This window comes from Berghia stephanieae, chromosome 9, assembly GCF_034508935.2.
Source record: "Berghia stephanieae isolate SIO BIC M18660-M18661 chromosome 9, UCSD_Bste_1.3, whole genome shotgun sequence".
Lineage (NCBI taxonomy): Eukaryota > Metazoa > Mollusca > Gastropoda > Nudibranchia > Aeolidiidae > Berghia > Berghia stephanieae.
This window is the reverse complement of record NC_088368.1, coordinates 35,501,981-35,516,590: the sequence shown is the minus strand read 5'-3', so window position 1 is coordinate 35,516,590 and position 14,610 is coordinate 35,501,981. Positions and strand designations below refer to the sequence as shown.

General features: G+C 34.9%; 1 protein-coding gene across 1 annotated transcript in view; it reads left to right on the top strand.

Moving 5' to 3' along the window:
• Positions 1–14,610, top strand: part of LOC144980126 (uncharacterized) — a 102,733-nt gene that overhangs the window by 61,445 nt on the left and 26,678 nt on the right. Inside the window, exons 30-41 of the mRNA XM_078927673.1 lie at positions 2,703–2,756; positions 3,917–3,970; positions 5,347–5,436; positions 5,596–5,649; positions 6,365–6,418; positions 7,191–7,244; positions 8,146–8,199; positions 9,072–9,125; positions 9,390–9,443; positions 10,711–10,764; positions 12,427–12,480; positions 14,359–14,466. Coding sequence (XP_078783799.1) covers positions 2,703–2,756; positions 3,917–3,970; positions 5,347–5,436; positions 5,596–5,649; positions 6,365–6,418; positions 7,191–7,244; positions 8,146–8,199; positions 9,072–9,125; positions 9,390–9,443; positions 10,711–10,764; positions 12,427–12,480; positions 14,359–14,466 — 738 coding nt within the window. The remainder of the gene's footprint in view (positions 1–2,702; positions 2,757–3,916; positions 3,971–5,346; positions 5,437–5,595; positions 5,650–6,364; positions 6,419–7,190; positions 7,245–8,145; positions 8,200–9,071; positions 9,126–9,389; positions 9,444–10,710; positions 10,765–12,426; positions 12,481–14,358; positions 14,467–14,610) is intronic.

Below are 14,610 nucleotides of genomic sequence, written 5' to 3'. Positions count from 1 at the left end.
TTAATAGCCAATATTCTCAACACAAACATATAACATAGAAACGATTGAGACATTGAGTATGCTCCGGTGTATGGGGTGAATTTTTAATTCAGAAAAGCGAGTGGAGCAGGCACTTATGTTGGTAACAACAAGATATGAAGTGAATAGAAAAGCGCCAGAAGACAATAGAGAATAAAAATTTTTCGCGGCGGTGGTGGGGTTTGAACCTGCGACCTTATTGGTACGACAACTCCGCCTGGCAGGTGAGAGCGTGGCTCTACCGTGTGAGCTATCCACGAACACCAAAATATTCGTTTCAAACTCAAAGTCATTACTAGATCCCTCTCTCACCCACTTCTTGAGACCGCCGATTCGTTCGTACACCACCATCGCGAATAATTTTGACCAGCAGTTAAGCTTAATAGCCAATATTCTCAACACAAACATATAACATAGAAACGATTGAGACATTGAGTATGCTCCGGTGTATGGGGTGAATTTTTAATTCAGAAAAGCGAGTGGAGCAGGCACTTATGTATGGGGTGAATTTTTAATTCAGAAAAGCGAGTGGAGCAGGCACTTATGTTGGTAACAACATAAGTGCCTGCTCCACTCGCTTTTCTGAATTAAAAATTCACCCCATACACCGGAGCATACTCAATGTCTCAATCGTTTCTATGTTATATGTTTGTGTTGAGAATATTGGCTATTAAGCTTAACTGCTGGTCAAAATTATTCGCGATGGTGGTGTACGAACGAATCGGCGGTCTCAAGAAGTGGGTGAGAGAGGGATCTAGTAATGACTTTGAGTTTGAAACGAATATTTTGGTGTTCGTGGATAGCTCACACGGTAGAGCCACGCTCTCACCTGCCAGGCGGAGTTGTCGTACCAATAAGGTCGCAGGTTCAAACCCCACCACCGCCGCGAAAATTTTTTATTCTCTATTGTCTTCTGGCGCTTTTCTATTCACTTCATATCTTGTTGTTACCAACATAAGTGCCTGCTCCACTCGCTTTTCGGAAGTATGTGCTGTATCATTGATCTTGCTGTTATTGATGAATTGTGTCACAGAAATATGTGCTGTATCATTGATCTCGCTGTTATTGATGAATTGTGTCACAGAAATATGAGCTATATCATTGATCTCGCTGTTATTGATGAATTGTGTCACAGAACACACAGCCCAAATTTTGAAGTTGTTGCATCAGAGCAGCAATGGTGTTTCCACGAATGGATTACTGTATCATATATATCTCATGTATTGGATCAAATGCGCATGTATCAGGGACTTGAGCAATGTATATTGTGGTTGTTTTATAAATTGACAGAAATTGATAATGGTTCATTTTAATTCTTTCCTTACCAATAATTGTCAGTATTTTCCCAAAATGGCAGGTTTACCCTAGAAGAAAAATTGATTTTTTAAACTCAAACAAGCTCTCTACAAAACAACTTTATGTTCTTAGTAATTAAACAAATTTTGTGATGTACAAAATAAATCTGAATAAGAAAAAACGTATATTGTGTCGTAACAAATGTGATGATTTTGCTGTTGGTGGTAAGGAGAGGGTTAAAAGGACCCCCATAATGTCATTTTACAAAACTTCATCTACATATAAAATTTCTCATTGAAATTTATTTATAAAAATGCCGTCTCGGCCATGACACTAAAAGATTATTTTCTATCATTGTAAAGGGTCAATAATAGTTTTGTTGATAGTCATTATCGGAATTATTTTAGAAGATTTTTGATGATGATTAACTCTCTCCATATTTTCCATCAGACATCATATCCACTAACATAAACATTGATTTTTAAAAGTCTATCTCAAAATGAAAAAATACAAGTTTTACATAATATTGTTCAGCAAATCAAGCTATACAACAAAGTATTAAGTTATTATAACTATTAAAAAAAATTGTCTTTAAATTTTGTGATAATACAAAGAAATCTGAATGAGAAAAATGTTGGTTGTATCGTAATGAATGTGACAATTTTCCTGTATTTGGTAAGGAAAGGGTTAATAGTGTCAGTTAAGGATGTAGTCATTATGAAGATGACATGATAGTGGTGATAAAGTAAGATAAAGTAATTGATGATTATGATGTAGTCGTGAAAATGGTAATACTGATGATGGAGGTAATCTTTAAGATAATAATGCTTGTAAGAACATTGAACAAAATAATAGTAGTGATTTTCCCCATTAGAAACTTAACTTTCAATGGTCAAAAAGTTATAAGATTTATGCTTGCAAAACACATTGCAATATTATTATCTATTCAATTTTAGTACCTCTTTACTATGGAAAAACACATTTAAATATTTGGCCAGAAAACTTGTCCTTCAACTATCGATTGATTTAAATCTCATCTTGGCAAAAACTCTCAAATTCGGGACTTGAAGGACGAGTTTTCTGACCAAATTTTTAAATATGTGTTTTTCCAGAGTATGACAGAGTATACCTTTACTACCATGCTATTTTTATCATGTATGTGAGTATACCTAAGTTCATGTCAGAGTGTGAAGCTCAAATAGATAAATCTTGTTGTAATTGTCTAGACGATTGGTTTGCAGTTTTAAAGTTTATCTATGCGCAATTTCTATTAGTTCAATAATATTAATCTGTGTATTTCATTGAAAATATTGTCAATATTTGAATTTTTGCAGCAATGAAGGAGTTATAAGATTTAATAACCCTCTTGTTGTTATTTCAAATCTCAGGGTCCGGCTGGAGATCCAGGTACAGAAGGAGAGAGAGGAGACCCAGGAATCCCTGTAAGTGATCACTGATTTTTAATAGAAACTTAACTCTTTCAGCGCTGAGGCTATATTCGCATTTCCATCACAAAGCCATGGCTGACACCTGATTGGGGCAGCATGAGAATGACAAGCTAAGACAAAGCGACATTCGAATTCGGCGCAAAATCTGAATTAAAATACCCCCCTAGGGCCAATTGAATGTTCTGATGAAAATAATGATACCATTGGTTCAATTTATAGTACTTTTGTAGAAAGTAGGATTGGATTACATTATTGTTTTTGCCTTTCAAGACCAATAGAACAGATTCTTCTCTGACCACACAGTGTGGCCAATGGAGCTGAAAGAATTAACTTTAGTAGTCTGTGAGTTCAATTAGTGTAGTTGATATCGATCTTTGTTTCAAATCAAAGTTAAAATACCAGCATTTTTACCTTTTTCTTAACATTTTCTTAGATGGCTCTTCAGTTCCTTTATGAAATGGATTCAATGCCGCCACATTTTATATGGCTCGGAGGTGAAAACAATGATTAGCTTTTAAAGAAGGACAGGAAAAAAAGTCAAATCATACAGACCTCACCGAATAACAAGAACTAAGATTTTGACATAACAGATGTGAAAGGAGATTGATCTCGTGAAGATTGAATCAAGAAGCAGAGATTCTAATAAGCTTGTACAATTTTGAAATAGAATTTGACAATTGGACATATCAGCCAAATTAAACTTTTCCAATTCTTTATGTCAGATTATAATATTAATTATTCTCAGGATTAAAAAAACACAATATTATAATTGCTCTGACATGTCAAATTACTAAAGGTCTATATTTTGACACAAAGATCACTTGCTGATGGATGATAGAGCAAGTTCCCTGGATTGGGATTTGGTTGGAATTTGAAGAAAGCATTAAATCTTTTAGCATTTGTTTTTTTATTAGGCTGTTTCACAAAGGCAGTCAGTGCCAAGGAATAAATGGAGGAAATGTTTTTGCCATGATTGATGTTAGATTATTGGCTATTGCCGGCGTCACACAAAGAGTCCGCAAAACTACTCAGTAGATATAGATTTAGATGATATCCCTACCATTTTTTTTTCTTTATTTTCTTTATTTCCTTTATATTTTTTTTTATTGATTTATTTTTAACATGTAAAAATATTTATTTCTGTGACAACAAAGGGTCCACCTGGTGAACACGGTCTTCCTGGTCAAACTGGAAAAACTGGCAACCCAGTAAGTGTTTTATTTTAGATTTTCTCTATTTTCTTTAAAAGAGTCTTTATGGTGTCTCAAAAAAAAAACCCAACAAAAAACAAAACAAAAGACAAAATAAACAAAAAACAAAACAAGATGACCCAGATGTTAGTTGCAGAGCAGAGTCGTAAAGTGAGCAACAAGACCGCAGTTCATTGCTCCAGTTAAAATGAGATGTTAGCAATGGTTTTGTTATTGACTGAAAAAGGGTTTTGAGCCCGAAAAATTCAATGTTTGGTTTTTTGATCTTTTATGAAGCTGTTATATTCATTTTGTATATTGGATTTTGAATCTCCCTCTGTCATATCAAATACTTGCATCAAAATAAACAGAGGACGGGTGTCTAAATATTTTGCCAATATGCAGGATAGGGGCACTGCCAGCTTTATCCCAATCCACTCCCCACACACACACACCCACACACACACACAAACACACACACACACACACACACACACACACACACGCACAATACACACCAAAATCTTTACACTATGTTTAAGCTTCAGTTTGAATTGTTTTATTTGAAATCCGAATGATAAAATTATTCATCTTTCAAAGGACTAAAATCTTCATTTTTATACTTTTTCGCAATGTTTTGTCCGGGAAGGAGTGTTAATATGGATAACATTATGGTATTTTGAATGAAATGATTTTTATTATGTCTGGCAAATCCTATAGGTAATACCTCTCTCCTTACTGGCCATTTTCAGTATTTACGAAAATGTCATGCCTACCCTAAAAGCATGCTGACCATAATTTTGTTTGCAAAACAAGCTTTACAACAAGCTTTAAGTTCTTGCTAATTAAACAAAGATTGTTCTTCTAATTTGTGATACACAAAATAAATCTGAGCAAGAAAAATGTCTATTGTGTCGTAACAAATGTGACGATTTTATTGTAGTTGGTAAGGAGAGGGTTAATGTGAGTTTATAAAGCTGAAGTCACAAGAGAGCATAATTATTGTGATTCAGAGCCATAACCAAACACCATCCCACTCAACACAAACTTTGTGTCTATCTTCAGTATGAAGTGGATTGGGTTGAAAAGTTTGGCTGTTAATAGTTTGTGATTTAATTAACAGTACAACAATTAAAATATATTATGTTTTACCCGAGATGCAATGTGAGAACATTTGTACAAACTAGAAATTGATTTAATGATTATAATATCTTTGGGATCTCTCAACCTTTCAAATTTGGTTATACCATTGTTAGTTCCTATAGTTTCTCTTTGATTCAGATGTCTTTGGGTGTACTAAAGTTATGGTTAACCAGTATAAAATTATCAATTAAAAAAGAATTGTCCTTTGTTTTTGATGTTTAACAAACTGTCACATTTGACTTTTTACTTAGGGAGCAGCAGGACCTGCCGGTAACCCTGGCCCACCAGGCCCCAAGGGCCCTGAGGGATATCCTGGTGACAGAGGATACCCTGGACCTGCTGTAAGTATCAACATCATCATCATCAACATAATCATGGCCATCACCAACATCATCATCATCATCATCATCATCATCATCATCATCATCATCATCATCATCATCTTTTCATGATCATAAAACACTTACCTTTTTTGTTTTCATTTCCCACCTACACACCAGGGTAAAGAAGGACCCAGAGGAGAACCAGGACCACCAGGACTTCTTGGTTCTGATGTAAGTATCTATCTGTATATCTCAATGATTGTTTTGAGCAGAATACTACAGTATCTTTTGGTTTCATAGGAACCATCCTGCAACGCTGAGATCCAAAAATTCCATCTTCACTCTTTATCCCCAAATACATTCATGGAACAACCTCCCTGGTTTTGAGCAATAGTAAGCTTTTCAGGAAAATACCATATTTTTAAAATTTTGCTTTGAATAAGCACATCGGCAACTATGCTCAGTTTGAGTAAATGGAGTTAAGTATGTGGAAATAAACCATAATAATTGTCATTTTTAATAAATATTTATAAGAGGACATTTTATTTTTGATTTAATACTCCAATTTTTTAAAAAAATATTTAAAATTGGGGGAAATGCTATACAACAGTGGTAATTATTTAAGGCCAAATCTTTAAATTCGATTTACACGTTGGTATAAAAAAGGATGATTTTTTTAATGGAAGGTAACATGGCTAAGGTCTTTTAAAGGGGTATGATTAAAGTATTCTTGAACTCTTGGGTTTGAAATTTCGAATTTGTTCCCAATGCACTCTCCCAAGGTTGCTTAAGCAATATTGGGAACTCGTTAAAAACTCCAAACTTTGGAGCTTGACAATATTATAATATTGCACCTGTGCTTGATATATTTATCTAGTTAGTTTAGTTTATTAATAATTTATTACCAGTTTCATACAATACCTCTCCATTTATTCTTCATATCCAGGGAGACAAAGGCGCCAGAGGCCCAGAGGGGCCTGCCGGAGAACCTGGTCCATCTGTAAGTCTTGTCTTGTATTTCAGTGATCCTTTTTAAAAATTAAACTTATGACGTTAAAATGTTTGATTGGAATAAAATTCGCTCTCTGACAACTTGAGAAATGTTCATAGTTGTGAACCATATACTCATCAATTAGAAAACGTGTCTATCACAGAAATATGGAGTCATTAACGATTGTGGTATAGAGTCATAAGCTGACACCATCCCACACCACACAAATATTTTTATCTGGAGATTTTTTCATCATATGGCCCCTCCATTTGGAATAAATTACTTTTTGAGATTAGAAATTCAGAATAAATGTTGGCATTCAAAAGCAGGCTAAAGACATATGACTTTAGAAAAAAAATTTTTTTTGCTTGATTTTTTAAATTTTTTATTATTTTTTAGATTTATTTCTATGTTTATAGCATTTTAAATATTGAGTTATAATATGTCTGTTACTAATAGCTGTAGTCATTGTTTAATTAATGATATATATTTTATTTTTATTTTTATAAAGCGCCTAGAACTCATATTGCTTGAGATGTTGGCGCTATATAAGTGTGAAGTATTATTATTATTATTATTATTATTATTATTATTATTATTATTATTATTATTATTATTATTATTATTATTATTATTATTATTATTATTATTATTATTATTATTATTATTATTATTGTTATTATATTCTCTCTTTGTACTTGTCACTTAAATGACCAAAAAGTATCAAAAGGACAAAAAAAAAAATAATGATAATAATTTTGTTGCAACTATTTCCTTGCAGGGACCTCCAGGTCTTATAGGAAACCAGGGCAAGAGAGGAGATAAGGGAGATCAGGTCTGTATGATATAAGATAAATTTTATTAATGCAACCAGTAATGTGAAATTGAAAGTAAGACTCAATTTAATATACGCAAACAGATAAAATGGACGTTTTGGGTTTCGTCTCTAACAACAAAACAGACGAGTGAGATAATGTGGTAGCAAAACAACAATAAATGTTAATAAGTAGTAATATTGATAATCATGATGATGACTATGTTCTTAAGATGGGATCAAATATAATATAAGATAGAATTAGATAAGATCTCTTCTTTTCATTTCTGTAAACGCAAGATAAAGATCTGAATAAAAGAATGTTAATTAACGTTAAAATATTAAGACAAGAAATAACCCGGACAAAGCGGGTAAAGAAATACAAGAAAACAGTCAGCCTTCTGTGGTGTCAACTACTGCGTTGATTTCCTCAAACTTTTTATACATTAAAATTCACGATTTCAAATTTATAATTTTGAGTTTCTTCCTAGTTCATGATTTGATATTAGTTTGAACAAAAACTTTTATTAGTATTTTTAGGAACAGTTTCTTGTTTTTTTCAGAAGATATCACCCCCACCCCCTTTTTAAAAATTATCCAATGCCCTCTCAATCTGCAACGATTGTTGACTTATTCAATAAGTTCTTTATGTTTTATATCAATACTTTTGGATTTGTAATTAAAAATTAAAAATCATATCAAACATATTATATTAATTGACAGACCAACTACCCACATGAAGAACTTATGTTTAATACATACTTATTGTTATTAGTTTCCAGCTTGTCTTCTAGTTTAAAAATTCCATTGTGATGTTGGATAATTGCAAATTGTGATAAAATCTTCCCAACATTTGATGATTTAATTTATGTTATATAACATACATATGTAAGGTTGTATATCTTCTTGTTATCTATTTTAGGGTCCTGAAGGTCTCAGGGGAGAGCCAGGCCCAATGGGACCAGTCGGAGGAAGGGTAAGATGGGATTAAATAAATAAATAGATAAATAAACATTAATAAATAAGTGAAATAAAATTCCATTAATTCTTCCCCAATTATTATATTGTCTGTATAAATCCTTATTAGTTGGACAGTCATTCACAAAATGTTTCAGCCTGATATGAATTATGAATTACTCTGGGCTCATTAGTAGTAGTAGTAGTGTATGGCTACATCTCCAAATTCATTTAGTCAACCCAGCTTCGAAAGTCTTCCTCCACCCTAAGGACTGTTTCATAGCCACCTTCAAGTTTAGTTACTGGACAGTGGAGGACGATGTGATTGCTGGCCTCTGGAGCTTCCTGACATTTCCGGCAGGCATCACTGTTCACAAATTTCCATCTGCACAATGATTGGTGTTAAATATTTTGGGAGTAGAAAAAGGTGTCTGCCACATTGCAGAGACAAACATGTGTTGTTTATATTAAATTTTATGCTGGCCCTTGTTATTATTTAGACATGTGGAGTGAATGATCTTTCACGACAGATCATATTTGTTTTGTTCTTGTAAGTTAATTTTGATAAAGATATTAGCAGGATATGTGTATCATTTGTTCACAATTGTTGGATTTATTATAGAATTTTTGAATATATGACATTTTTGTACATAATACTTATTTATGAAGATTCTACAAGTTAAAAAGTAAAAAGAAGGATATAGACGTAATGAAAAATTCAGTATTGTGTCTTGTCTATTCAATCAACACCCAACTGTTTGTTCTCTTTGTTAACATTAACAAAGTAATCCCACATTTCCATAGTTATACAATGTTAAGATAAAGAGAAAAGAAAAAAAATGTAGTCCCATTACTGAGGTAACATAATCATAATATATTGTATGATTTCAGGGATACAGAGGAAGTACTGGACCTGTGGGACCCCCAGGCTTAAACGGAGACAAGGTAAGTCATACATCTTTTCTTCTATAGTCTTGCACTTCATCTCTGGATTATTTTATAAATGATGCATGCAGTGCAGTTGACCCCAACTCAAATATGAAACGGATTTTTAGATGTGTGGTCATTTATAAACACCAATATTTAAATATCTAAATTTATTAGAGATTTATTTGAGGTACTTGGGTTTTCGTTCTTTAGTGTTGGATTACTTTCTTCTTACTGACTGACATTGTGTGATGTTTACATTTTTTTTTCTATTCTTAACAGGGAGCCATGGGACCCGAGGGAGTTAGAGGACCAAAAGGTGCAAGAGGAGGAAATGTAAGTAGGAGATGGTGCCACTGCTGGTGGTGGTGGTGGTTGTTGAGTTGGATATGACGATGTCGGTGGTGAAGGTAGTCATGAAGGTATTTGTATTAATTAGGTTGATATGACAATTGCAGTGGTGAAGGTAGTAATGATGATATTGGTTGTTATGTTGATATGACAATTGCAGTGGTGAAGGTAGTAATGATGATATTGGTTGTTATGTTGATATGACAATTGCAGTGGTGAAGGTAGTAATGATGGTATTGGTTGTTGTGTTGATATGACAATTGCAGTGGTGAAGGTAGTAATGATGGTATTGGTTGTTGTGTTGATATGACAATTGCAGTGGTGAAGGTAGTAATGATGGTATTTGTAGTTAGGTTGATATGACAATTGCAGTGGTGAAGGTAGTAATGATGGTATTGGTTGTTATGTTGATATGACAATTGCAGTGGTAAAGGTAGTAATGATGGTATTTGTAGTTAGGTTGATATGACAATTGCAGTGGTGAAGGTAGTAATGATGGTATTTGTAGTTAGGTTGATATGACAATTGCAGTGGTGAAGGTAGTAATGATGGTATTGGTTGTTGTCATTTTAGTTGACATCGTTGTATTTTTATGCGTCATGGTCTAGGTGTTTATAGTGGTGGTGATGACGGTGCCAGAGTTAAGTGGTGCTTATTCTTTTAATGTTAGTATGGTATTGATACTCAATGTCTCAATCGTTTCTATCTTACATGTTTGTGTTGAGAATATTGGCCATTAAACTTAAATGCTGGCCAACTAACTTTGCGGCGTTTGTGTGGGATGAACCTATGAGTTCAAGAAATCGGGGGAGAGAAGGCTCTAATTAGACTAAGCTTTGAAGCGACTTTTTTGGGGGATCGTGGATAGCTCATACGGTAGAGTCACAATCTCCCCGGCCAGGTGGAGTTGTCGTACTAGTAAGGTCACGGGTTCGAGCCCCCATCGCCACTCCGAAGTTTTTATTCTCTGTTGTCTTCTGACACTTTCCTACTCGCTTCATCTCTTGTTTTTATGATTTTGTAAAACTGTTGGTATAAAAGATGTAATTATATAGGATGGTTTCTTATTTAGATTTTGTTTTGTAAGATATGTTGTTTTTTTTTCCCAGCTGCTGCCTTGCTTGGCATATTATATTTGATAAAACATAAGGGTAAGCTGTTAGAATGTGTTTAGAAATGTCAAGAAGGATGAATGGTATTTTTTTATTTCCTTTTGTTTTTGTGCAATCATATTTACTTTTATTTCCTCTAGGGCCCACCTGGACCACAAGGACCCATTGGACCCCAAGGCCCACCTGGATCACCTGTGAGTAAACAGTGATCAATTTCATTTTTAAAAATAGACATCTTTGATTCTCTCTACATCGGACTTAAGCTTAAAAATTGTCATAAGAATCCATTAGCTAATTGATGTTCCAGAGAAAAAATCAATATTTATTAGGATAAATAATAAAAAAATTTAATATACTATTTTCTGATATTGTCAAATTTATGAAAGAATAAATCAATTGATTGTTCACTTTCAAAAATCAAAGCTGCAATGTTTTTTCTTCATGTTACCAACATTTCAAAAAGGATAGAATCTAGTAATGGGTAAATGCAATTATAAATAGCATGCATACTGTTTGTAATGAAATGAAACCAAATGGGAAATAATAAAAACCTAATACTATTGAAAATCTTTTAGATATGAAAGACATAACATGTTAGTTTTGATAATCCAGAAACTTTGAATATTTGACAAATTCACTTGATATTAAGTTGTCCATCATTTCTATACATAATCAATATTTTTAAAAAACTAATGATAATGAGTAATTTTATATATAGAAGACATAAATTGCTGTTATCCTGTCCCTAATTTCTAAACGTATTAGAACTATCACATTCTAACAAATTACAATGATCGTCTTCTAGTTTTATCTTTACAAATGACCAACTTCGGAATATGCCAGCCCAGCTTGGGTCCCTCGCAAACATAAAAACATACATGAGAAAATTGGTCAGGTGGAACGTAAAGCAGTGCAATTTATCACCAACTGCAAATCCATATAGAAAGGATGCATCACAGATTCCCTCTACAAGCTCCAACTACTGATATTAGAACATCAATGAAAAACTTGGAGGGCCACAGTACTTTACAAAACAATCAATAGCGACAACACACCACTCTTAATTCCTGAACATTTTAACCCTAGATCAAACAGATACACATCAAGAAACGTCCATGCATCCAATTTCATAAACCCCCACATTAGAACTTAAAATTATTAAAAACAGTTGTTTTTTTCCCCAAGAACTATAAGAGAATGAAATTTCTTGCCGGGCACGTCATCAACAGCCTTCATCAGACAAATAGTCTTTCTTCTTCTTCTTCTAGGTTCCATGCCTGGTCCAGGCTTCGGATACTGCATGAATTATCTCTCTCCATTCCTCCCTGTCTCTTGCTTTTTCAAACAGCTCTTGGATTGTTAGGTTGGTGAAGCCCTTCAGTTGGTCTATGAGTGTTTTTCTTTGTCTCCCCCGGGCGCGTTTACCAGGTATTTTTCCACAACTTGCCAGGTATTCATTCTTATCTTTCCTTACTATGTGTCCGAAAAAGGATAGTTGTTGATCCACTATTAAGGGCATTAGTTTCCTTTGTTGGTATGTTTGTTTTAGCACTTCTTCGTTCGTTTTTTGTGCAGTATACGATATTCTCTGCATCCTTCTCAAGCACCACATTTCAAAAGCTTCAATGTTCTTTTGTGTTTCTGCATTTGTAGTCCAGCTTTCGCATCCGTAAAACAAGATTGGCCACACGTAGCACTTCAAGACTCAAGTCTTTAGATAACCCCAAACCACCCATTGTTTCATTTTGTCTTGCTATTACAGATTTGCATTCATGGGCCCATAGGCCTTTTCCATCTTATCGATGATTCAGATAATAGTAAAGATACGATTACTTCTTTGTTATTTTTCATTACAGGGATCTCCAGGTGAACAAGGAGCGAGAGGTGTTCAGGGACCACATGGAGTCAAGGTATTATTTTTTGCTTAGAGTCTGATGTCTCGGAGTTATAGCGCTATATACGTTTTCAGAATTATTATAATTATTTTTGTTTGTAAAGCAACTTGAGAACCTTAAGTGGTGGACCTTGTGCTATATAATAAATGCTCAGGTTTTTTGTGCGGCTATGTGATCTTGGGGGCGAAGTGGCCGAGTGGTTAAGGCATTGCACTGTGACCCGGAAGGACCCGGGTTCGAGCCCCGCTTCTGGCACTTTCGTTTTTTTTCCTTGAGCAAGATTATTAACCCCCAATTTGCTCACTTCGACAACATGGGTGATTCCTGTTGACATCAGACATCTTGTTTGATGAGTTATCTATATTCCTTCATGGAATGCCTTGGCGACGATGTCTTATGATGTGGCGGAAAAGGCATTATGCCCACAACATCATAAGACATCATCGCCGAGGCATTCCACGAAGGAATATAGATAACTCATCAAACAAGATGTCTGATGTCAACAGGAATCACCAATGTTGTCGAAGTGAGCAAATTGGGGGTTAATAATGACACTCGCCTTCTTTGTCAATAGTTCTTCTAGCCAGAATGCCTATGGAGTAGGAATTTACCTCTATTTCTATTTCGCAAACGGACAATGGCAGTTACTTGCTACCCTTTGGGTTGGAAACTGGTCTATGGCAAAGCAATTTTTCCAGATCAAAAAGACCCAGCTACCCAATCACTGAATGAAGGACAGGGGAGAGTCTGAAAAAATTGACCGCACCTGGGATTCAATCTAGTCCCTTTGCTTGTGAAACAAGTGTACTACCAACTGAGTTATTGGAACCCGGGCTGCATATCAAGGGAATAGATATTTTCATTACCAATCTCTTAATATATCAGTAAATGAGTGGCTTTGTGGACATGAAAAAGGCCTTTCCTTCGCATAATGCTCTTTATATAGGACAATGCCCTACTGAAAGTGGCTATGTGCTCTTGTGGTATGACACTCGCATTTGGATCAGATGATCCTGGGTTCGAGCCTAGCTCAGCGCATAGTTGAGTCCTTGGAAAAGGCTCTTTACTCACATTCTCTCACTGTACTCAGGTGTAAAATGAGAACCTGGCCGATAACAGCATTGTCTCTGTCTGAAAAAATTGTAATATCGCCTAACAGGCGTCATGTCACGCCCTACATGTTAAGTGTTGCTGTTGCCCAGGGACCCTTTGTAAAGTGCTTTGAGCACGTTTAGTGGATATTGCACTATATAAAAGCTCTTTTTTTGTTTTTTTTTTGTTTGTTTTTTTTTTTTTTGTTTTGTTTTTTGAAAGAGCAGTCCTCAATGTCTGTCTCAAACAATGACTTTTTTTTCATTGATAACACCAAAATAATCTCTAGAATGTTACATCATTTAAAGATTTTATTAGGAAATCTTAATATCGATAGAGATGTCATTTTGATGCCATTCATTTTTTTAATTTGAAAAGTCTTTGACAATTTAATGCAGCACTAAAGACATTCTTAGTGTTGTTCCAATGTATTGCGGCATCTTTGGCTACCACTGAATGGATCATTATTAGCCAATAAATTCTTTAATGTATTCATTTCTTAGAATTATGACAAAATATATGCAATATGGGACAGCGTGGCTCAGTGGTACAGTCTTTGATTTGTACCTGAAAGGTATCGAGTTCGATCACCCGCCATGCTGTATGGCCTTGAGCAAGTCACCTCACCCTAGATCACTTTGCAGTGCTGCTCTGCAGCTGACACCTGGGTTATTCCAGTCTTCCCTTGGAATAGACCCTAAAGACAAATTTCCCCATGGGGATGAATAAAGGGGGTTTTTAAAAATAAATAAACACATAACCCACATTTGGCTAATTCATGAGTTACAACATTTCTAACAGGGATCCGAGGGACCAAGAGGGCTTCTAGGTCCACCTGGTCTGACAGGTCTTCAAGGTATGCCTGGCCCACCAGGAATCAAGGGAGATGCTGGTAGCCCTGGAAAGAAGGTAAGAAGATGATGGGATAGATGTTTGGCTTTTGATAGTGTTGGTGAATAGATGGAAGGATGTGTGGGCAGATAGACTGGTGCGGTGTTCAGTATGGTCTCTCTCTCCGTTCTTGTCTCTGTCTCTGTCTGGCTGTCTGTCTTT